We start from the raw sequence: 26,398 nt of genomic DNA, 5'->3' as shown, positions 1-26,398 counted from the left end.
CTGTCTCTGACAGATTGATGAACCGGATCCATGAACCAACAATTTTGGTGAGGCACCCTAACAGAATTCTAAGGACCTGTTCAAACTACTCTGCACCCCAAAACGCTGCTAACAACACAGGTTTTTGGCCTGCAGAGCCATGCAGAAGGGGGCAGTGTCATGTGTGTTTTATCGCATCACATGGTTCCTTTTTTTTTTACCAAACTTTATTAGACATTTACACTTTATTCATTTCACTGCACAGCAGCGCGGTATGCTTGTGACATGTGGGACCATACAGAGCGATGCAATGATATGCAAACATGTTGCATACTATGGCATTGCTCTGGAATGCACTGAAACACCACATTCTGGTCTGAACATGACACACAGAAAACTATTGTTTTCTGTGTGTCATTACAGTTACCTGCTTTTTTCCATGATGAAAAATGCAAGAAACTGCGCATAGTGTGAATGGGTCCTAAAAGTTGTCTACAACATCCCTTGTCTCTACTGCCAAAAAAAAAGCTTCATGTTGGCTCATTTTATTACTACACAATGTTCAACAGTTATTAGTGGCAGAAGATGTTACAGCTGATGTAAATAAATTCACCATCATGCTGCCAGTTACGGCACTATATTCAGTGTAAAAGCTTGATAGCTGCAATGCCATACTGAATATAGAAAGTTCTATGATCCTGTTGCACATGAAGGTAAGGGTCCAATTATTTTCTATGTAACAGGACCAAAAATTCACACCAAAAAAAATCACAGTTAAAAATTTTAAACATTTTTAAAAATAATGAGATGTTGGGTTTAACATAGCTCTGTGTATAGTAAATTCCAGATCGCAGCAGGGGCCAGAGATAAAACCTTCGGGCAAGATTTCACAGCTGGGGTCCCCAAATGTTCTGGAAAGCCAGTAAGGGACTGAACCGACCAGCATCCAGCCAAAAGTGAGTTATCACTTTTACTTGGACCAACATTTTAATTCATTCTCAAACTATACACAAGCTGTGGAAACGGAATAATACACCAGCATGCAATCTTGGCATGCAGAAACATTCTGGAATAGTTTCTTTTAGGCTGAAATGGAAGAATGATCCATTTGCTATAAAATGTTTTATGCTTTTTAACTTGTTGCCTGCCAGAGGGAACATTGGGTAATGTGTCTACAGAGCTTGGCAGGCCACATAGCCATTTACAGAGTTAATGCTGTAAAAGTGTTTGGACAAGTCATGGGCTCGGCTGCACGCAAATGAAGGCACACAGTTTTCGCACATGTAGGCTTTTGGTTCAGAGACAGCTTTTGGCAAAGTACCTTTTTATTACTTACAACAGCCATATGCCATGGATAAAAATATCGCTTATTTCATGATGCATCTATAGCAAAGTGTGCACATGCGCGTGACTGCTATTGGATGTGTGAAAGTCATTGTTCAGCATAAATGATTGCTAATTGGATTGGAGAATAGAACTAGTTCATGTACACATAGACAGACCCCATCACAGACAATCAGATGTAATCAGACGCACATTCTTCATTAGGTACAAACAAGGGCACACTATAACATGTTCCTCTCATTTAGGGGATACTAGACACTGGGAAACAGACTCTGCAAGACTTTCTGTAGAGCTTTTTCTCAGGGAACCTATCCAACATCTGATAAGTGGCCACAGCTGGAGGAGCAATTAACCCTTAAAGGTCAGGGATATTCCCTTCCTGTTCTGAATAAAACCTAGAATTACAATCAGGATAAAAATATCAGTAAGGCTGGGTTCATACTTGTATCGCATGTGATTCGCATAGGTACTGCACCGCATTCCTGTGCAAATCACATGCGAACTGTGTGCGGTGCGATTGGAGCCATACATTTTGTATGGCTCCAATCGCACCGTGTCCACACCAAAAAGGTGCAGGACCCTTTGTTTGGTCTGCACTAGAATCGGATTGCATGGGTATTCACACCCATGCGATCTGATTGTGCACATCACACCGCATTTTGCGGAATGATTTCAGGGTCTTGTTAACTTAACATACACACCCGCAGTGGTTCACACGAACAGGGTGTGATTGTGATGTGGTGCAGAATTCGCACAGAAAACGCTGCGTATTCCGCATCGCGTCAGTGTGAAACCAGGCTAAATCTATATAGCATCAAGTTACATGCACCAGGTGGTGTGAGTTGTAGCAGTACCTGCAACTGAAAGTTGCACCCAGTAAATTTGCAGATCAGAAGGATATAGGGGCAGCACAGTGGCTAAATGGTTAGCACGTCCGCCTGGCAGTACTAGGGTTGTTGGTTTGAATCCCAGCCATGGCACCACCTGCCTGGAGTTTGCATGTTCTCCATGTGCCTGCATGGGTTTCCTCCGGGTACTCCATTTTCCTCCCACATGCCAAAGACATGCTGGTAGGTTAACTGGATCCTGTCTAAATTGGCCCTAATATGTGTACGTATGAATGTAAGTTAGGGACCTTAGATTGTACGCCCCTTGAGGGTTAGGGACTGATGTGAATGTACAATATATATATGTAACGCGCTGCGTAAATTGACGGCGCTATATAAGTACCTGAAATAAATAAATTAATAATAAATATATGTTAGCTGAAACTGCAATGTATGCAATGGTGAGTTAGCGCCTTGTTTTTCTTTTTAGAATTTTAAATTACATAATACTATGGTGGAGTAGCCACACACAAACAAAAATCCCATCTTCTTTATGTGTTTCCTGACATTAAAAATATACCAAAAAGATCAAGTAATGTCACATAAAGAGTTTCAGATGTTTGATTTGGGCCCAATCAAACTACTGTGGTCCTTCGCAATACGTTGCCATGCATTGACGTGGGTTGAGTTAAGGCAATCCATTCTTGGCCCTTTTTTAAACAAAAAAGCACACCAAGATGTAAGGTATGTGGGTGTACTGCAGTGCATTGTACCCTACTGTACAGTTTGTTGGAGTACCATTCACTATGAATAGCACCCCAAAACACTGCACGTAGAGCCATGAATGGTGTCTTTCTGGAAGTGGAATAGGTCCTTTCTGCATCTGGCCTAACACAAAATGAGATGCCCTACCTAAGTGGCATTGGAAGGAGCACAGCTCTTATATATTACTATATGGACAAACGATCGAGGAAACCTGACAACTGCATCCATAATAGCTTGGACATCCTGTTCCAAAATCAGAACTAATATGAAGCGGATCCCATCATCCCAGGGGGCTAACAGCTTCCACTCCAATGAAAGCTTTCCACAAGGCTTTATTTATTTATTTAATTATTACAGATACTTACATACAGGGCCAATTCTTCCACTAGGCAAACTGCCCTCTTAGGGCACTCTGCCACCTCGGGGTTTCTGGGTGCAGCACAGGCCAGAACTCTCTCTGTGTGGGATGCTGCCACATCATGAATGATCCTTCAGCTGAGAGAAGGGGCGGCAGAGGGGAGGAAGAAAGGACAGAGGAAGATGCTGGGTGTCTGGGGCCAGTGTAACAGCTGAGCTGCCACTCCTTCCAGTGTTCCTCTCAGACTCAGTCCCTTTCTGCAAGTTGACTGTCGGCTGCTGATCACTGTGCAGTTCCAGCCCTTCTCTTCCCATTCTTCAGCGGAGGCAGAGCTGCGCCTGTGGAGGAAGGTGATGTCTGACTCCGATGTCTCATGTCTGTGACCCAGCTGACCATCCATCACATGTGCAATGTGTCAGTGAGTGATGACATCATCATGATCCCACAGCCTGCTCTCCTTCTGCCTGCTGATCTGTGTCAGTGTTGGTGGTGGTGTGTTGTGTCAGATCTGTCACTGTGTGGAATCGCTCAGTTCAGATGTTCTGTCTTTGTGTGTGGGCTGTGCTGCCTGCTGTCACAGCTTTTTATCTCCCCCCATTGCCTGACGAATTCCAACCTGGGATCTGTCAGAGTGTGGATCCATCATCCACCACTTACTACAACTGTCACCTTGCTGCTGCCAGCCACAGATATAGTCTGTCTGTGACATTGATTTTGTCTTTAATATTGGTGCTGGTGGCATCTTTTGGCATTTATTTTTGCAAATTGAAAGAAATGTTGGAGTTTCATGTTTTGTTGATTTAATACTTTCTACTGTTTTAAAAAATGTTCTTAGCTGGTCTTTCCTAGGGTGAAAAATAGTCTAGCACCGGCCATGCTTTACATAGCGCCATCAATTTAGGCAGCACTTTACATATATTGTACATTCACATCAGTCCCTGTCCTCAAGGAGCTTACAACCTAAGGACTCTAACTCACATTCATACATACACATACTAGGGCCAATTTAAACAGGAGCCAATTACCCCACCAGCATGTTTATGGAGTTTCGGAGGAAACACATGCAGGCACATTTGTAGGGTATCTGTAGGAATCTGTGCATATTTAGAAAAAAGAGCATTTGTAAGGTCAGAAACTGAAGTTGGATGAGAAGACCTGGTTTGCAGTTTTTGTTTCAATTCATCCCAAAGGTGTGGAGTAGGGTTGAGGTCAGGGACCTTTACAGACCATTCAAGTTTCTTCAAACCAAACCTGCTAAACAATAATTATAGAATCTGACCACAGATGCATCCTACACAAGTTTATATCTCACCACTTCTCTTTTCAATGACTTATAGTAGGGGGTTGGTGTCTCCCCCATCAAGAGGCTACACATGGCAAAAAAGGAAAAAAAAAGTTAATTCAGCTTAGTGATTCCAGTGTTTTCGGGTTTTTGGGTGGATTTCCATATTGTATGAGACGTAAAGCAATGGCAGATTGCCAGTTGAAGTCTCAGTAAAGTGTCAGTGACAAGTGGACTCTCATCTTAACAAAGGATGGGCCCCACAGACCAAATGCCACTTTGATGCACAGTGATTAAAGGAGACTATGGCCACATAAAACACTGAGTACAGGAGGACCTGTCACAAAGACAAATAACAGAACATTGTCTGATGTGTGTATTCCTCAGGTGGTTGGAAATATACAGTGATGGAAAAAATCCTATCTGTGCAGGTGTCACAATGATGGATCCTTCCGCTCTGTGATGAGAGTAAATTAAATAACTTCCTGCTAGGAGTAGATGATAGCAGACATTACCTTCAAGCTAATATATCATCTTTTATATGCCGTGACAGATCTGATGTTGAATTAGTGGTCATATTTCAATTCAACAGCTAACCACACAGGCTATCCCTATAGCAGAGAGAGCTGTCTAAAATCTAACTACTCTTGAGCTGATCCATTTATATATTTCCAGCTGGCAAACTACCCACAATGGCAGAGAATTATATATATATATATATATATATATATATATATATATACACATTCACACAATATATGTCACTCAGAGTAAGAAAATGTTCTTTTTACAGTCAGAATCAGATATACAATCTACAATGCATAAAAAGCTCTTAGATATAATTTATAAATGCATTGTGAGTGCACCCAGATTCTATACGTAATGTAATTGACCCTGTGTAACAGGATGATTGACTCTTGAGCATGAGGAGGAGCTGCATCATCCCATACTGGGCAACCAAAGCAGCCGAAGACCAGCGCCTGGGAGAAGCTAGGGAGAAGATGCCAGTGAAGGACCCCTTGCACACATTAGTTCAGTTTTAATGTACAGTATGTAAAGCATACCTTCCTACTTTCTGAGATGGAAAATAGGGACACAATGTAACACAAATTATATAGGCGAAGGCCACACCCCATGTCATGTGCCCAATTACAGGGACCATGAAGAATTAATATGCATGAAATGATTGGGTAGCAGATTTCACCACTACATTTCCTTTATAATGGCTTTTCATAATAACATCTGCAATAATTTAGCCATTGGGTGAAAGGTTTATTTGTTTACTTTTGATAAATAGTACATTTTTATAGAGATCTATACATCAGGCCAAAATGAGGGGCTACTAAGAAGGAAAGAGGGACAGAGGAACTTGATCTCAAAAGAAGGACTGTCTCTCCTACTGAGGAACAGTTGGGAGCCATATGAAAAACAGTGGTTAAATTGTCACTGTTATATAAATACATGTAAAAAATAAATGAATCCCAACAGTGTTTAATAGAGTTAGATAGAGGTCAGGACTCTGTGTAGGCCACTCAAGTTCTTCCATTCCAAACTCATCAAACCATGTGTTTATTGACCTTGCTTTGTGCAAAGGGGGCAAGGTCATGGTCACAGGGGCTTTCCCTAAACTGGTGACATAGAGTTGAAAGTGTACAATTGCTTTCAACTGCCCCACACCACCAATTGTTTTTATACTTCTTCAAGGTTGAATGATGTAATCTTAAGATATTTCCACTCACAAATGTTCAGTCTTGGAAGTGCAATATCACAATAGAAGAGTATCATAAGCAATTCTAAAACTGTCATAATTCCAGCCAAAATTTTCTCTATATAAAGATTTTTCAACTGAAATTTCTAACAATGGCTTCCCCCTTTACCAGTTATGTAATAGAAAGAGTAACGTCCACATTATTATCACCCTTAGGTACATAAAGGTGAATAAATTAGTGTGCAAAATGAGACAATGTGATAACTTTTAATTGCTAAGCAAAAACATTTACATGGCAAGCAAAACTAAACCATAATCAGACCAAGGTATAATATTTTTTGTTACCTGTGAAGAAGGTATCAGTTGATCAGTACATTTGCTTTTACGCAGTTTTCCTTAGCCAATTGTTCCTGATCAATGTATTCATCCTACATGAAAAGTTATCCAAGCCTAGCCCCTTGTTTGCATTGGCCCTGTACTGTTATAGGTGAACTGATACTGTCCCAGCCAACACAACTACATATACTGTAAATGATATACATAGCATTGGACATTAAATGATTACTATGATCAAACAGAATTTGGACACTTCATAGGTATCATCCATTTTATGTTTCTATATTCAGTTTCAGAACCTGTAAAGAGTAGCCAGTTTACCATGTCAGATAATCCACCATTTGGACACCTGAGGAGGCTGTCTAAACACCTGACCAGTAGCCTGGATAAACCTTTTGACAATGAAAGGAAATGACATTACTTGAACCATGTGCACATTATGCTGCCAGGTAAGTACAACAAAATGTCTTTTGACATAGATGAGCAAAGAAAGAAAATCTCTCAATCACCTTTGCTGTCACTGTCACTCTCGGTGACACTGGGCACAGGGCTGATTAGAGGGGTGGTTCTGTCTCCATCTTGCGCTCCTTCTTTCTGTCGAGTCTTTGCATTCTCGATTCCCTTCACTCTCCGAGCATGTCGGTTCCCTTTATAATGAGCCTCAGCCTGACTCTGTAAAGAAACAAGACAAGGAGTTACTAAACAGAATTTCCCATACTGTCAAAATAGATCTCACTTATCAAAATCTGAAGAAAAAAAAAAGAACTGTCTATAGCAGCCAATCACGTTCAAACTTTAATTTACCAAATGTCATTTTGCATTGTATTTTGGAATCTGGATGCTAAGTAGCAACACAGGCCATTGTTGTCTGAGATGCATTGTTTTCTGGCTTTCAATACAGCTCTAGAGTATGAGAATGAGCCTCCATCACTGTGTTATACACACCTATTAATCATCAGATACCAAGTGCACAGTTACATTATTCCCAACTGTAAAATGATGTGTGGCTCTTCCTATGACAGGGGCATTTGGTGACAGAAGAAGGGTTGATTGGGAAGCTTTATCGTTTCAACATTAAACTATTTATGTACCAGTCAAGACTCCCCAGTCTGCTGCTGGAGAACCGAATGCTGGATAATTGAAGGTTAGTCATGTTTTTGTGACATTTAAGGGCTTGTTCACACCAGCTGCTGCATCGCAATGCAGAGGCCAGTGTGTGGAGCGGTGGGGCCAGGATCAGCACAGTGATGATGCACTGAGCTCGGAGTATTGCACAGTTTCCTTTTTTTTAACAAACTTGTCACAAAGACATCTCAAAAAGTTCAACTGCCTGCATGCAGTACTTTTTTTCAGCGCATCATGCCCACACACCACCATACCTTAGTAGCACGGGCGGAGTGAACATTCGAGAACTCAGGCACTGCCCAAGGGCCCGGGGTCAGTAGGGGGCCCCATGAAATGCCCCGGTACCTTTTCGTAGGCTTTTTTTGAGTGTGGGCAAAGACACAGGGGCCCCATGATCCCCTATTGCCCGGGGGCCCCATGAGTTGTCAGTCCACCCCTGCTTAGTAGTGTGAACAATGCACATAGTAGACAAGACATTTTGCCTTGTCCATGTGGTGGGAGTAGCTGCCCACTGCAGTCACACTGAATGTGGTATGAACATACCCTTAATACACTTCTACCAAACATCTACACATCCAGAGGTTCTCGGCAACACACTCAGCTTAGCTATTCACTCTGATGCCCCTATTCTTGTCAGTTCAACCAATAACTGAAGACAATCCAAGTAAATGTCACCATCAACTAGATGGTGACAATCTATCTGTGCAGAGACGGATGTTTACCATCAGATCAGCATCTAACAGCGCTCTCATTGATAGCCAACCCGCACCTTTACTAATATAACAGGAAAAGGATAGCATTCATGAAAAACATTATGCTTTATACACTTTGCCAGTCCATTTAAGAAAAGTCTAAGAAAAGTTCCAAGGCTTTCCCATATGGAAGAAAAATATATTCTTCCCAAATATATTGACATATATTTCAAATGCTACAATTTTGTTCATATTCAATATATTTCAAAACATATTTCAATAAATATATATATATATATATATATATATATATATATATATATATACACTGCATGTTGAAATACAAAATATATGAAAAAATATTTAGAAAAATACAGTTCAAATATACTGTAGGTCTTTAAAAATACAAATCTAAATTTTTGGAATGCATTTACAAATATATGTAAATATATATGTTATTAATATTTTTTTCCTGTCTCCCCACTCTTCGAAATTTTGTGTCCTTAGCACTGTTGATATTAGTGCAACACCATTTTATTTTTGTCTCCTTGTGCTAGTGGTGTCTAGGTTTAGGTGTTTGCAGCTTTTTTTCAATGCTATTATATATGTTAAAATGACTTGTTTCTATGTTAAAAAAAAATCTGAAGAATATATTTAAAAAAAAGTTTTTTTAAATATTTTTCATATATTTTGTAATATATAAAAAATGCATTTCAACATGCAGTATATATATTGAAATATATTGAATATAGCCAAAATTGTAACATTTCAAACATATGTCAATATATTTGGGAAGAATATTTTTAAAATATATTTAAAATATATTTTTCTTCCATGTGGGTTATTTTACCACTTAAAAACAGATCATATTGTATACCTTGACACCAGTATGCTGTGTATTTAGGAGATAAAAAAAAGCCATGGACTTTTTTCACTTTTGAGATTACCCGCATGTGCGTGTGCATGGAGCACGTGGATCCTGCACCCCACTCAAATTGGTTAAGGGAGTGGATGAAGGTAAACTGGTGATTTTCTTATGTTTATGAACACTGAAATACTTTATACTGTAGGTATGTGTAGGCAACTCTAGATGCCTGCACTTTATACCTGTCAGCAGTTGTATTTCTTGTCAAAGTTCCAGAGTTATTTAAAACAGAATTCAGATCACCAGACAAAAGACATAGGTCAGCAAAGAAGCCACAGGCAAGAAACCATGATCTATAAAAAAAGAATTGTAAAGCTAAATAGACGAAAATAAGGTCACATGATCACACTGTCCTTTCTATTCCATAAAATGTAGCCTAGGAGGCAATAAGAGCTAGTTGGTAGCATATGATGTAGTTACAAAGCACTGGAAGATTTGCTGATTCCACTGGAGGGTTCTATCTCAGTCTGAACCGCGGTAGCAGCAGAAGTAGTAGAATTACCCTCATTTATTATTGTTAAGCCATGGCTAAAGAATGCTAACACTGTAACCCAGAGCAAAAATGAGATCTAGTGCCTGATGTTTAGGAATACTAGCTGCAAGGCGATACTATAAAAGTTAAGGTATATTGATTAGGGATAAGGAATTCTACAAAAAAATTGCCTTTACTTCTAGAATATTAATGACCTTGAGAAACAGTGTTAGCTGACAATCCTTTGGCAGTGTATGCTGTATGTGAAATGTTACAGGAGCACACCTATCATTAAGCCTGGGTTCACACTTGTGCGGTGTGACATATCGTATGTGATTCGCACAGGAACCGCACTGCATTCCTGTGCAAATCACATGTGAGTTCTGTGCGATGTGATTTGAGCCATATATTTTGTATGGCTCAAATTGCACCATATCTGCACCAAAAAGGTGCAGGACCCTTTTTTTGGTCCGCACTAGAATCGGAGCGCATGGGTATTCACACCTATGCAATCCGATTCTGCACGTCACACCGCGTTTTGCAGACCGATTTCGGGGTGTTGTTAACATACACACCCGTAGTGGTTCCCATGAATGGGGTGCGATTGTGATGTGGTGCGGAATTTGCACAGAAACCACTGCAAATTCTGCACCACATCAGTGTGAACCCAGACTAAGGCTACTTGTGTTTATGTGTAAAAAAAAAGCGCCTGAAAATCTCAAGAAAAACACTTCCTTATGTCTGTGAATGTATATCTATGTATGTTTTCACACTCAGGTGTTGTGCTTGCGGTGTGGTGTAAAAACTCCTGCTTGCAGCATCTTTGGGGCATGTTAAAAAAAAAAAACGCTCCAAAAACGCATCTTCCCATTGAAATCAATGGAAAACGCATGAAAAAAGCCTGAAAAGCGCCTGAAAAACACCTCTGGGAAGCGTTTTTGGTGCAGTTTTAGGTCACCAGTCCTTTAAAAACACTCAGAAAGCGCAGCAAAAGCACAGTAATAATGCCTATGCATTCTTGCTTTGTTTTTGCAGCAGATCAGTATGAAAGTAGCCTTTAAAGTCATGTTTCTCGAGAATCAGAAGGACCCTTATTAGCAGTACACAGTCACTTTTTTATTGTGTGTAAAAAAGGTCCACTTGATATAAAAAATCAGCTGCTTCCTTTATGTGACCTACAACTTAGGCACAAATCACATGATTTACAGCTACTTGGACCTACTAGGTGTTTCACATCATTAGAGTGCACAGAAACTCTCTTACCAATCAGACAGACCTTGTCTTGGGGCCTTACAGTAATAGAAAAGAATACACACGGAACAAATATATACTGTAGTTAAAAAAGCAATACACAGAAAAATATAAGCTTAAAGGGCTATAATTGGTTTAAAACTGAGCTTCACTCATCACTATAAAATAAAAGCAACTAAAAGTACTGGACCTAGCTCTGGACCTGGGGGAAGAATAATGTAGTGGGAGCACATATGTGCTAAAAAAGGTACAGTGCAAGGCAAGGATCACCATTATGAGCAGAACAGTGGCTAAATGGTTAGCACTTCCACCTGGCAGCACTAGGGTCATTGGTTCGGCACCACCTGCCTGGAGTTTGCATGTTTTCCCTGTGCCTGTGTGGGTTTCCTCCCACATTCCAAAGACATGCTGATAGGTTAATTGGATCCTGTCTAAATTGGCCCTAGTATGTGTATGTATGAATGTAAGTTAGGGACCTCAGATTGTACACTCCTTGAGGGTTAGGGACTGATGTGAATGTACAACATATATGTAAAGTGTTGTGTGAATTGACAGCGCTATATAAGTACCTGTAATAATAATAACTATTGTTCACCTCAGCTTTTGCTGTGGCTTCCTTGCACCAAGTTTCTAGCACTGCTATGGGTAAGGTATTCTGCTATAGGGTACTCATGGAGTAGAGTGCAGAAATGGGGTAAGTGTGACTAAGAAGGAGTACAGAACAACCCAGGTGTAGCAAAGTCCTCATGGCAATAGAAAATAATAAAGTGGTTGTAAACCCTTACATACACCCAGTGAAGTGACTAGCCTCAGGTGATACACAGAGATTGAACAAATCCCTCTACATAAGTTGCACCAGTTTATCTGTAGCACTGTCTTCTCTACAGACTCATAAAGCAAACATTATACATAGCATTTCTGAGTTGCAGAAGGTAAGGGTAGGGAATCTGATGTCACACACAGTACAGCATAGAACAGGGAGCTGAGTGTAATCTGAGACCTGAGTGGAGGGAATAGGCACACAACCCTCTACACAAGGGATCAAGGCAAGTACACACTATAGTGGGATGTGCTTTGTTCATTTTTCATTTAAGTCCTCAAGCACACTGGACATTTTTACAGCTGCAGTTTTTGGCTTTTGACGTCTTTTTCTACAGCCAGTAAACTCCCCAGCATGGTATCCTATGTGTCCATGCACACATAGACTGTAATCAACGTTTTTTGGCACTGACATTTTTTGGCTGGAAAAAAACCCAGGACTAGTGGGTTTCTAGAGGAGTTTTTTAGCAGTAAAAATGCTCTAATGCCTAAAAACGCATCAAAACACGGTAAAACGCAGTAAAACCAGCATTTTGGAATTTTTTTTGACTAAAAACCTCTAAAAAACACAAAAAAAAAACACAGCAAAACGCTAATACAAAAACACTGAAAAACTCACATTTTTAATGTGACTTTACACAGCTAACGTTACCAGTGTTATTAAAACGCCCCGTGTGCATGGAGCCTAAGAGGTTTACAACCACTTTAAGCTAAGAGTGATTTATTCATAACGGAGAAGAGGTCCATCATCTTAAGTCACTAGGACCCACAGAGTGGAGTACAGTTTTAGAGGGATGCCCAAGGAGCATGTACTCCAAAGCTTTGCCAGTGTTCAATCACCTGAAGGTACCAGCCTATAATCCAGGGTATATACACTCACCAGCCTCTTTATTAGGTACACCTGTTCAATTGCTTGGTAACACAAATTGCTAATCAGCCAATCACATGGCAGCAACTCACTTCATTTAGACATGTAGATGTGGGAACAACAACTTGCTGAAGTTCATACCGAGCATCAGAATGGGGAAGAAAGGGGATTTAAGTGACTTTGAACGTGGCATGGTTGTTGGTGCTAGACGGGTTGGTCTGAGTATTTCAAAAACTGCTGATCTACTGGGATTTCCACACACAACCATCTCTAGGGTTTACAGAGAATGGTCCGAAAATAAGAAAATATCCAGTGAGCGGCAGTTGTGTGGACAAAAATGCCTTGTTGATGTCAGAGGCCAGAGGAGAATGGACAGATTGGTTGCTGCGACATTCAGATGGTTTGGTCAGAATTTGGTGTAACCAACACAAAAGCATGGAACCATCCTGCCTTGTGTCAACGGTTCAGGCTGGTGATGGTGGTGTAATGGTGTGGGGGATATTTTCTTGGCACTAGCAAAGTGTACCTAATAAAGTGGTCGGTGAGTGTAAATTTTTAACAAGAAAGGGGGGGGGTGAAAAGAGGAAATCGTGTCTGAAGGTGCTCTTTAAGCTTCGTCTCTTTTTAATATGTGTTAATTACTCATTGTTTGTTATAATGAGTTTTAAAACTTTTTTCAGTAACAAAATTCAACCAAGCTACCTGTATTAATTAGGGAAATGTACTTTGTAGATAATTAATACATGAGAATGAGGGAAAGGGGAGGTGTGGCCAGCAAAAACCGACGGGAATCCAGCTGTCATTTATTTCTCATTGGAAGAGGAATCTGATTGCTATGGACAATGTGAGCCCCATAATGGGAAAGTGGAACGTGTGCCTATGGCAAGCCATCTGCCAACTGTCATTTTCTATTGCAGCTCAGAAAACTGAATGTAACTGCTCGTTGGTTGCTGCGGGCAACAGACCATTTCCATTGTTCAAATGCTATAATCCAGTGCACTACATTACAGTTTTCTTGTACTCACTGCAAACAATTCAAAATGAACACAAGTGACAGCTCAGCGACTCTTTTTTTTACAATTTCTCACTCCTAAGTCATTCTTTATCCATCACCATTATCTTCACACCACTTTAAGCCATTCAATTATGATGCATTATGTATAACCATCTTGAATCTGTCTCAGACTCTCACATGCTCCAACATTTTATTTTACTAAACCATTCATCTAGGGAATAGCTACATAAACAGAAGATGCGTTTCCATTATCAACTACATGAACAAAAACAGCAACTAGTTCATAGCCACCACCCATGTTCTGATAATAAATAATTACGATTAAGACTTTTATGAACCCTTCTGCTAGAAATGTTATACTGTGAAAGTGATCTTAAACATGCTGTACATAACGCTTGAAGCTTTCAGCCCTAATTGTGACAGTAAGATGACGACAGTAACACGATTTTGTACCCCTTGACAATTATGATGTAACAAAACTTTCTGCTCTGCAAAGCCTTAAAATGGGAGATGGTAACCTGGACAATCAAGATTTTAACCACTGTATTCAACAAGACGTAAACCTGAAGGTTAGGTGAAATTGCACTGACATTTGAAATATATTGAGTAACAGTGCTATCACTTCACTGCATGTAATCAAAATGTGTGTTCTGTTATATATCCAGTCTATGATGACATCTAGGAATTTGTCCCTCAGGACCAGAAAAAAAAAATCCTAGTTATTGGAGAGCTCTCGGAATTGCTGGAGGTTTAAAGACACCTTTTGGTGTGAGCCACTTTATTCTGTGAATTTATCTTGCTTATATTGACTAGTACTTTCCAGTTATGAATTAAAATGTTCAGACAAATAAGAACGCCTATTGGATGGCCCGGAAGGAGTATGGCCTCAGGTCAACATTCTAACATGTTTCTCTATCCCTTGGGGCTTCACATTAAGACTTTTGCAGCCCTGGCTGTCTCAGTGGAATGTTGTTAGTTGATTAATAATATCTCTTGCCTCCAAATGTACTGAAGTGGAATCTACGAGCAGCAGAAGGAGCTGAGACATCTGATGGACACTCCGTAACTGAAATTATACGCTGAGAAGTTGGGGGGGGGGGCTTTTTATGTAATGGGCCTTAGCATGTGTGAGAGCCAGCTGAGAATAACAAAGTCAAGCATAAAAATGTTATATATACAACCGGGGAACATTATATAAACTATTTTGATCGTTGTCAACCTTGGGTCAATGATATGTGTCCACACTCCCACACTTTGCAGTCATGTGATCAGTAATAGTTTATAAAACTGTCTGTAGCTTTGTGTACGCTCACATACACAAGCGCTAAATGTATATAATCGATAAAAACTGCATTTACACAAAGCATACTTCTAGCTATCCTACAATGGCCTGGCCTCTCACACATCTCTCATTCAATGGTCGGGCTTTACATACATTTCATATGAGAATGGTTGTTTTTGGCGGTGATTAAGGTGATGAGAGAGATCACAAGATGGGCCAAGATTAGACTGTATGTCATCTTTGGCTTTGGACCTACCCCTCTAGCAAGACTATGATTTTTAAAATGACTACATTCCTGGAGAATTCTCTCATTCATTACAGAACAGATAACAAAGTTCCAAAAATGCCACGGGCATCATTCATCTCAGATCAACTTTTCATCAATGTTGTTACAAGAACTAGACACAAGAACTGATGTTTTAAATTTGCTTGCTGTGCTTTCCTGACATTTCAATTCATTTTTTAAATGAGCTTACAGTTGTGTCCAAAATTATTCAACCCCCACTGAAATTGAGTGTTTTGGCCAGTTTGACATTGCTTTTGATCATTCAGTCATCTTGCTTACATTTACATTAAAGAGGCACTTGTAGGTCAGACAAATATAACATAACAGTTATAATGAAATAACCACAAATGTCTTTTCTGTGCTCACAGCATTATCAGTTTTATTCAACCCCCAAGTGACATTCAATCTTAGTACTTAGTACAGCATCCTTTTACAGTTATAACAGCTTTTAAACGTGAAGCATAGCTTGACACAAGTGTCTTGCAGCGATCTACGGGTATCTTCGCCCATTCTTCATGGGCAAAGGCCTCCAGTTCAGTCACATTCTTAGGCTTGCGCACTGCAACTGCTTTCTTTAAGTCCCACCAGAGGTTCTCAATCGGATTTAAGTCTGGTGACTGCGATGGCCACTCCAAAATGTTCCAGCCTTTCCTCTGCAACCATGCTCTAGTGGACTTGGAGGTATGCTTGGGATCATTGTCCTGTTGAAAGGTCCAACGTCTCCCAAGCCTCAGGTGTGTGACGGACTGCATCACGTTTCCATCCAATATCTCCTGGTACTGAAGAGAATTCATGGTACCTTGCACACGCTGAAGCTTCCCTGTACCTGCAGAAGCAAAACAGCCCCAAAGCATGATTGACCCTCCACCATGCTTCACAGTAGGCAAGGTGTTCTTTTCATCATAGGCCTTGTTCTTCCTCCTCCAAACATAGCGTTGATCCATGGGCCCAAACAGTTCTAATTTTGTTTCATCAGTCCACAGAACACTATCCCACAACTTTTGTGGTTTGTCCACATGGCTTTTGGCATACTGCAGTCGACTCTTCTTATTCTTTGGAGACAGCAAGGGGGTACGCCTGGGAGTTCTGGCACGGAGGCCTTCATTACGCAGTGTGCGTCTTATTGTCTGGGCTGAAACTTCTGTACCCACATCTGACAAATCTTTTCTCAGTTCCTCAGCAGTCACACGGGGACTTCTCTCCACTCTACGCTTCAGGTAGCGCACAGCAGTCGAAGTCAGCATCTTCTTTCTGCCACGACCAGGTAGCGTTTCAACAGTGCCCTTTGCCTTGAATTTGCGAATGATGCTTCCTAAGGTGTCTCTTGGTATGTTTAACATCTTTGCAATCTTCTTATAGCCATTGCCCTTCCTGTGAAGAGAAATCACCTCTTCTCTTGTCTTCCTGGACCATTCTCTTGCCTTCACCATGTTTGTAACCACACCAGTAAATGTCTAGAAGGAGCTGAGTATCACAGTCATTTTAAAGCTGCCTAATTGGTGCTTATTATGCTTGATTGCTGCTCGGTGACATCCACAGGTGTTTTCAATACCTGATGGAAAGCACCTGTATGAACCTCTGTTCTTCAGAGTGGTAGTCTTTAAGGGGTTGAATAATTGTGGCAATGAAGAAACCACATAAGAACCATTTACTACTGTATTACATAAACAATTGATGTCATTTTAGTTGCATTTGGGTAGTTACAACGTCCTTGTAGGATTTGATTCTGAATACAATTCCAAATGTACACTATAGTCCCTAAACCCCTTTACAGCATTGGGGGTTGAATAATTTTGGACACAACTGTATATAGTGATCAGTACTGCACTATGCAGAGCACATAAAACCATTCACATGATCCCAATATGAGTGGAGCTTATGATCTACTATTCTTACTACAGTCATTAAAGTGGATTGTCACCCTCCCCCCGCCCCTTTTTTTTTTTAACCCTTGCTTACCTGGTTGTAGGTCCTGTACATGTAAGGTACTCACCCGCCCAGCGGATCCAGCATTGTCCTAATTTTTTTCTGCCACCTATCGGTCCCATGCCACCATGTTATTCAGCAATGTCATTGGGAAGCTGCTGGCTCTTCTAGATTCCCAATGATGCACAGCTGTCACACTTACCCCTAACACAGGTGGGCAGACACTATAGGTAGCTCCTGTATTCTTCACCTATAGCAGCCCCCTTTCCCATAAGGCAAGCAAGCCTACCACTACTTGGTTGCTGCCAGGACTTATACACAATTCTATAGAGCCTGGCCACCATGCTGGGGCAGGCGCAAACTGAGCACAGCAAACAGGTACTTGCAACTGGTAGACAGGCAGAGTGGTTCAGTGAAAGTCCAGGTACAAGGCAGGCAAGGTTCAGAGTAGTCAGGGTCCTATCCATAGTCAAAAGGGAGGCAGAGTTCAGAGAACAGTTGATATCAGAACCGAGGTTATACACAGGGAAATCCAAGCAGCAGGGCACACAAACAGGGAGCTTGAGCACATGTTACAAACGCTATCACAAGCATTACACTGCAGGCTTGGCTGGCTTAAATCAGGTTTGGTCTACCCCCAGAGACTGGCCACATCAATCACCTTGCGAGTGGACAGACAGACAGGGAGAATATATCACAGCCAAAACCAGGATGCTGAAATGAGACCAGCAGCCATGATGGAGCAGGAGCACTAGACACTCCTGACAGCCGCCTGGCCCTGCCCTCCCCTCCTCCTGTCTCAAAGAAGGACTATGCCTCCTGGTATATATGACATAAATATCCCAGGAGACACAGCGGGCAAAGTACATATTTTGATTAAAAGAACAAAACTTAAAAATAAAAAGAATGTTGATTTGCATTGCAGAGGAGAGGAGGCAACATCCTGTCGAGGGTGAAGATCCACTTTAAGTGTGCTCATCAAAATGATATGGCAATTTTAGGCAGAAGCCAATTATTATTTAATTTATAATTTACAAAACACCAGCATATTACTGTGTCAAGTGTTCTTGAAAGGAATATTACACTATTCATACCAGTGCCTATGCAATGCAGAGCAAGATTTACCCTTCTGCCTTTCCAACCAGAAATCGTCATGATTAAAGCTGAACTCCAAGAGCAAAAACTTTTGTTTTAAATAAATTCCTCAAAAGCCAGAAAAGATGTAAATCCACTTTGTGTGCATGGAAGCCCTATTGTTGGCACATGCCTGTGCCAATAATAGGGCTGTATGAAGGACCCAGCAGCTCCACCCACTACAGGATGCCTGCAGAAAACTACAGGAGGGGGCGGAGACAAGACCAGTCACCTTGCACAAGGAGTGACAGAAAGCTCCTCTTCAGAGGCAATACCTGTGCATCCCTGTGCGGGTAAACAAGGCCCTCACACGGGGCACACATTGATATGTGAGAACGAGGCATGAAGCTGAACTCCAGGCAAACAGGTAAATACACAGTTTAAAGCATACTGTATGGGAGCTGTCTTTCCTGCTAAAGCTTGACCTCAATGAAGTTTGTTCAAGAGCACACCATGGCCGTGCTGATTGGGCAGTGCATGCTGGTGAGGTCATCCCTCTGCTTTCTCCTCCTCCTGTTAGTACATATGGGCTGCATCAAAACCTGACTGGCCCATAGTGCTGACCCTCTCTGTCCCAATCTGATCTCTGCTGTGTAGAGCAGTGGTCTCCAAACTTCGTAAACAAAGGGCCAGTTTACTGTCCTTCAGACTTTAGGAAGGCCAGACTGTGGGAGTAGAAAATGTCCAAGCATCAGTGGAAGTCCACAATGTCTCAGAGTTGATAATCAGTGGGATTTAAAAAATTAGACTGCACATGTGGTCAGTAGAAAGAAGAATAGTGCCCCATTGTTGGTGTCAGTGGAAGGAATAGTGCTCCATCATTGGTGTCGGTGGGAAGGATAGTGCCCCATTGTTGGTGTCAATGGGAGGAATAGTGCTCCATCATTGGTGTTAGTGGGAAGGATAGTGCCCCCTTGTTGGTGTCAGTGGGAGGAATAGTGCTCCATCATTGTTGTTAATAGGAAGGATAGTGCCTCATTGTTGGTGTCAGTGGGAGGAATAGTACTCCATCATTGGTGTTAGTGGGAAGGATAGTGCCCCATTGTTGATGTCAGTGGGGGGAATAGTACTCCATCATTGGTGTTAGTGGGAAGGATAGTGCCCCATTGTTGGTGTCAGTGGGAGGAATAGTACTCCATCATTGTGTTAGTGGGAAGGATAGTGCCCCATTGTTGGTGTCAGTGGGAGGACTAGTGCTCCATCATTGGTGTTAGTGGGAAGGATAGTGCCCCATTGTTGGTGTCAGTGGGAGGAATAGTACTCCATCATTGGTGTTAGTGGGAAGGATAGTGCCCCATTGTTGGTGTCAGTGGGAGGAATAGTGCTCCATCATTGGTGTTAGTGGGAAGGATACTGCCCCATTGTTGGTGTCAGTGGGAGGAATAGTGCTCCATCATTGGTGTTAGTGGGAAGGATAGTGCCCCATTGTTGGTGTCAGTGGTAGGAATAGTGCCACATCAGTGGTGTTAGTGGGAGGAATAGTGCCTCAAGGGCCAGACAAAGGCAAGCATAAGGCCACATCTAGCGCGTGGGCCGCAGTTTGGAGACCACTGGTGTAGAGGATTACTGAAGGCTGGTATTGATATAATGCTAATTTTTACTGAAAACATAACTGCAATAATGATGTTTTTTTTTTATCTCTGCGATGTTCTTATTTAACTGTACCTTTTTACATAGAATAATAGGTTGCAGAACAAAGTTACAAAAACTTCAAATATCCAATTTTCTATGCAGATCCAGAAATTTCTACATACGTAATTATAAATGTTAGCAGCTATTTCACAAAGTAAATTTGTTTTACATTTACTGGTCTAAAGTACATTATTCTAAAGTGGTCAGTAGAAAGAAGAATAGTGCCCCATTGTTGGTGTCAGTGGAAGGAATAGTGCTCCATCATTGGTGTCGGTGGGAAGGATAGTGCCCCATTGTTGGTTTCAGTGGGAGGAATAGTGCTCCATCATTGGTGTTAGTGGGAAGGATAGTGCCCCATTGTTGGTGTCAATGGGAGGAATAGTGCTCCATCATTGGTGTTAGTGGGAAGGATAGTGCCCCCTTGTTGGTGTCAGTGGGAGGAATAGTGCTCCATCATTGTTGTTAATGGGAAGGATAGTGCCTCATTGTTGGTGTCAGTGGGAGGAATAGTACTCCATCATTGGTGTTAGTGGGAAGGATAGTGCCCCATTGTTGATGTCAGTGGGGGGAATAGTACTCCATCATTGGTGTTAGTGGGAAGGATAGTGCCCCATTGTTGGTGTCAATGGGAGGAATAGTGCTCCATCATTGGTGTTAGTGGGAAGGATAGTGCCCCCTTGTTGGTGTCAGTGGGAGGAATAGTGCTCCATCATTGTTGTTAATGGGAAGGATAGTGCCTCATTGTTGGTGTCAGTGGGAGGAATAGTACTCCATCATTGGTGTTAGTGGGAAGGATAGTGCCCCATTGTTGATGTCAGTGGGGGGAATAGTACTCCATCATTGGTGTTAGTGGGAAGGATAGTGCCCCATTGTTGGTGTCAGTGGGAGGAATAGTGCTCCATCATTGGTGTTAGTGGGAAGGATAGTGCCCCATTGTTGGTGTCAATGGGAGGAATAGTGCTCCATCATTGGTGTTAGTGGGAAGGATAGTGCCCCATTGTTGGTTTCAGTGGGAGGAATAGTGCTCCATCATTGGTGTTAGTGGGAAGGATAGTGCCCCATTGTTGGTGTCAATGGGAGGAATAGTGCTCCATCATTGGTGTTAGTGGGAAGGATAGTGCCCCCTTGTTGGTGTCAGTGGGAGGAATAGTGCTCCATCATTGTTGTTAATGGGAAGGATAGTGCCTCATTGTTGGTGTCAGTGGGAGGAATAGTACTCCATCATTGGTGTTAGTGGGAAGGATAGTGCCCCATTGTTGATGTCAGTGGGGGGAATAGTACTCCATCATTGGTGTTAGTGGGAAGGATAGTGCCCCATTGTTGATGTCAGTGGGGGGAATAGTACTCCATCATTGGTGTTAGTGGGAAGGATAGTGCCCCATTGTTGGTGTCAGTGGGAGGAATAGTACTCCATCATTGTGTTAGTGGGAAGGATAGTGCCCCATTGTTGGTGTCAGTGGGAGGACTAGTGCTCCATCATTGGTGTTAGTGGGAAGGATAGTGCCCCATTGTTGGTGTCAGTGGGAGGAATAGTACTCCATCATTGGTGTTAGTGGGAAGGATAGTGCCCCATTGTTGGTGTCAGTGGGAGGAATAGTGCTCCATCATTGGTGTTAGTGGGAAGGATACTGCCCCATTGTTGGTGTCAGTGGGAGGAATAGTGCTCCATCATTGGTGTTAGTGGGAAGGATAGTGCCCCATTGTTGGTGTCAGTGGTAGGAATAGTGCCACATCAGTGGTGTTAGTGGGAGGAATAGTGCCTCAAGGGCCAGACAAAGGCAAGCATAAGGCCACATCTGGCGCGTGGGTCGCAGTTTGGAGACCACTGGTGTAGAGGATTACTGAAGGCTGGTATTGATATAATGCTAATTTTTACTGAAAACATAACTGCAATAATGATGTTTTTTTTTATCTCTGCGATGTTCTTATTTAACTGTACCTTTTTACATAGAATAATAGGTTGCAGAACAAAGTTACAAAAACTTCAAATATCCAATTTTCTATGCAGATCCAGAAATTTCTACATACGTAATTATAAATGTTAGCAGCTATTTCACAAAGTAAATTTGTTTTACATTTACTGGTCTAAAGTACATTAAAAGTTTCTAACAAATTTAAATTGAATGTCACATTACTATATCACTAAAGATCCACTATTGCTATCTACTGTGACAGATAAAATGCATTATCAACAGACAAACAGTATAAAGAATTTAGAGCAAGTGTGAATGGAGTGCCTATTTGTGTAAGTGGAAAAGCATGTAACGCAACAAACTGATTGCGTATTAAGAAGAAGACAATGACAAAGAACACATGTAAAAAGTGTAAAAGGCTAGAAGACAGCAGATTGTAAGAGAAGTAAAAAAAGAAAAGACCATGGGAACAAAAAGCAGAATAAAGCAGCTGAAGAGCAGAAGGAGAGAGCAGTTTTCCCTTTTGGCTGCCATTGATTCGACATACGCTTAATATCCCCCCACGCTGCCTTAGTTCAGTGTTTGGATAACTGGGGATTAACAGGAAGTCGCCTCTGAAAAAATTCTTGGCTGGACTTCGAAACAACACAGCAGCAACCTCTTGGGGTGGAGGGGAATCTGTCAGACCCCTCTGTGCCAGATAGGCTAGATTTTTAGCACTAGCCAGCAAGAAAGAAAATTAGGAGGATTTCTGCTTCTTGACTTTTTAATCAAAATTATAATTAACGTTATAAGCTCCATATGACAAATGTGTTTACTCACAACCACTGCAATTAGAGTGTGGTTTGAGTCACAATCAGCAACCACGATAAAGAGAAGTGTTTCTAAGCATGGGCAAATTCATTACGTAACACTGAAGAACTCGTATGGAGGGGTCCTGGGAGAAGATGAAAGTTTCACTGCAATTAAGGCACATTTTCTCTGTAGTAAATTATGTCCAATGTGACACATCACCAGGTTCCCTCATTTTTATTAAAGCGGTAGTAATAACAAAAAGTCTGGTCCGCCTGCAAGGTAACACAATATGCTAATATGCATCACATACTAGCACATTGTGAAAGACTTACCTTGAAACAAAGCCCTCCAGTGGTGTGCTGTCACTGCTGACAGGGCTTCCATATTCGCTCAGTCTTCCTTCTGGGTGCGTGAGCTCCCAAAGTAGTACAGGCACCTTTTCCATATTCACTATGTGTTGAGTTGCATTGCTGTGAATAAGCACCATTTAAAACAATGTGATTTGCACTGTTATGTGAATATGTGTCACTCAAGTCGCATCTGAAATCACACTAGTGAGAACGGAGCCTTAAGGAAAACATGGTGATGCAGTGGAAGTCATAGTGGGGTTGGTTGACTAAAACTGGAGATTGCAAAATCTGGAGCAGCTCTACACAGAAACCAATATGCTTCCAGGTTTTATTGTCAAAGCTCAATGGAACAAGCTGAAGTTAGAAGCTGATTGGCTAACATGCACAGATGCACCACATTTTACACTCCCCAGTTTTAGTAAATCAACCTCACTGGGCCCTGGCAAGAAAATGCTTTAGACATTCTTTCTATGCCCATCCTTGTAGCTCTGTAAAAGCATCCAGCAAGTCCTCTTGATGCATCTCTATGCTGCTCCAGGAACACCTACTCCCAAATATTCTCTTGCAACCCTGGCTCTCATTATTTTATTTGCATACACATTCAGGTAAATAGCCTATAATTTCCTTTGACATAAGCAGACAGGGCAGCCATCAGAAATTTTGGGGCCCTTTACACAGCTTCAGGCCTGGGCCCTCCCGGGCCTGAACACCAATATTCCCCAGGGTCCACCCACTAGCCGTCGCACCGAATCTGCCCACTTGTCATCCCACTGAGTCCTTCAGTGAACTCACTTTTATTTTAACACTCTTACAATTTAATATATGAAAATGAAAAATGTAAAAATTACCCCACGGACCCACACATAGCGACTGCCCTATCACGTGGTAAAAAATCTTATCCACATGTCATGAAGCTGACTCACCTAAAAAATAATGAATGTGATCTGCGTAACTCCCAGCTAATCTGCAAATAGCTAGGGCCAAAGAGAGTCTGATAGGAGGTTACAAAGCGGACCAGGAGGCTTATTAGAAAAAAAAACGAAAAAAACAGGCTTTATTCAATCCAAAATATACAAAAAACATAAAAGGATCCCTGTAGCCCAATATTATTGGGGAAACATGTAAAAGTGTATTTTTACCACATCGCTGACGTAGCTGATGTTGTCACGGAGATAGCGGTGTCATCCAGCTTACTGTGCACTACGGTCTGACGAGCCTTCACTATTTACAGCCACTGACGGCTGCACACCGGCAGGCTTCCCTGTGACCCCTCTAAGGGCAAGGGAGAAGCCATCGCTTGGAGAGGAGAATACGCACTAGGTCCTGGATGGATTGACGGCAGCTATGGATGCGCCGAAGTGGGATGGGTGAGCCTAGATGTATGACACGTATATGCTTATCACCATATCTATTGGCCACCTGAACTTTTCCCACTGTGAGCTCACCATCACAGGCAAAAGCAGCTGTACCACAGTGACGGCTCTACTGTCATTTTGATATCTACCAGACTGGACTGTGCAAAAGAACTTACACACACCTAGTCTGTGGTCCTTTATTTAACTTATGTCCATGTCCACACTTGGATTTAGGACTACTGCCCAGCACTAATACCTTTGGATAATTGAAGTTGCACTTCACAATACAGATACATTGCCCTACAGTGGTACTTATTCACAATTTATGGACTGTAGTCCCTCTTGTTAATTTGAGTATGGTGATTGTATGGTGTGCTGGCTGTACAGCCCTCCGCTTTGACCAGACAATGTTGTCTTTTTTAATTTTTTATATGGTGTGAAGGTAATTTATTGCTCTTTTATGTTTTTTGTATCTTTTGGATTCAATACAGCCTGTTTTTTCTTAATAAGCCACCTGGTCCACTTTGTAACCTCCTATCAGGCTCTCTTTGGCCCTAGTTGTTTGCAGACATCCCATATATTCAGTAAAGGGACAGCCCTATGTATTCAGCAAAGACATATCCCCATATAATTAGCAAAGAGATTGCCCAATCCAGCAGAGATATCCCCATATTCAGCAGACATCCCCAAATAGCAAAGAGACAGCCCAATACAGCATAGACATCCCCATATATTCAGCAAAGAGACAGACCAATCCAGCCCAGACATCCCCATATATTTAGCAAAGAGACATCCCAATCCAGCAAAGAGACATCTCCATATATTTAACAAAGAGACTGCCCAATCCAGCAAAGAGACATCTCCATTCAGCAAAGAGACTTCCCAATTCAACAAGGAGGCATCCCCATATAGAAAAGAGACAGCCCAATCCAGCAAAGAGACATCTCCATATAGCAAAGAGACTTCCCAATTCAACAAGGAGGCATCCCCATATAGCAAAGAGACAGCCCAATCCAGCAAAAAGACATCTCCATATAGCAAACAGACATCCCCATATAGCAAAGAGACAGACTCACCCAGTAAAGAAAAAGTTACAGCTCAATCCAACAAAGAGACAGTAACAGCACACCTCCAAGCTCCGCTCAGCCCACACAGCTGTTCCCACTTCAGCAGAGTCTGCCTCTCCTCCTCCCCCCCCCCCCCATCTCCTGCACTAGGTCAGCACTCTGAGTGTCCTCCTCACCAGAGTCCACATTCTGTTCTCAATAGCAGAGTGGAAGGTGGAAGCCTGGAAACACAGTACTGGTATTCAGTGGAGCAGGGAGGAGGAAGTTATATCCTCCTTCTCTGCCTGGGCCTGTGAATGCACGTAATTGATTTCTAGGATACCAGGCAATCCTATCAACCAATAATTTTGACGCAGTTGGCTGGCTTAAGCATGTATTGCAATGTTATATCCCTAAATATCCCTATTGATTGCATAGTCTGCTTGAAGGGGTATATACCAGTGTGCAGAGGGTCCTTCAGAATTTCAGCAGTAAGTGGAGCGGGCGGCACCAGCGGGAGTCCAGACTAATTGTTTGTCAGTGTAAAACAAAGTGTAGGTGGCAACTGGGGCCTAGATCCCCCAGGGACCCTCGGGATGTCCAGACCCCTCAGATCTGCATAGGCTGTCCCTCCTGGTGGCGGCCCTGAAAGCAGAACTGATAACCACTGAAAAGTTATGGGTTGTAATACAGCATCAATATATACATTTCAAAAGGACCTCGGCTGTTCTTCGCTATCAGGAAATGTACTTTGCCTGTACTTTCATGATGTCAAACATAGGTTGAATGGGCAGCATAGTTGCCTATTTTTAGAAAATCAGTTTGATTGATCAAAAAGGTTGGTCTCTTCTAGACAGCTTCCATTTCATGTCCTACCGGAACAGGGGGTGTAGATGACAGAAAACACACACAC

At 41.9% G+C, this 26,398-nt stretch overlaps 1 protein-coding gene across 4 annotated transcripts in view; it reads right to left on the bottom strand.

The window, feature by feature from the left end:
• The window catches only part of ZNF385A (zinc finger protein 385A), a 442,370-nt gene that overhangs the window by 36,469 nt on the left and 379,503 nt on the right, over positions 1-26,398 (bottom strand). For all 4 annotated transcript variants that reach the window (XM_089691405.1, XM_089691407.1, XM_089691406.1 and 1 more), the window contains one exon: positions 7,109-7,271. In XM_089691405.1, coding sequence (XP_089547531.1) covers positions 7,109-7,271 — 163 coding nt within the window. The remainder of the gene's footprint in view (positions 1-7,108; positions 7,272-26,398) is intronic.

Source organism: Staurois parvus, unplaced genomic scaffold (genome assembly GCF_062004578.1).
Source record: "Staurois parvus isolate SC_StPar_1 unplaced genomic scaffold, SC_StPar_1.0 ptg000562l, whole genome shotgun sequence".
NCBI lineage: Eukaryota > Metazoa > Chordata > Amphibia > Anura > Ranidae > Staurois > Staurois parvus.
Note: the sequence above shows the minus strand (reverse complement) of the source record. Positions and strands in the feature narration are given on the sequence as shown.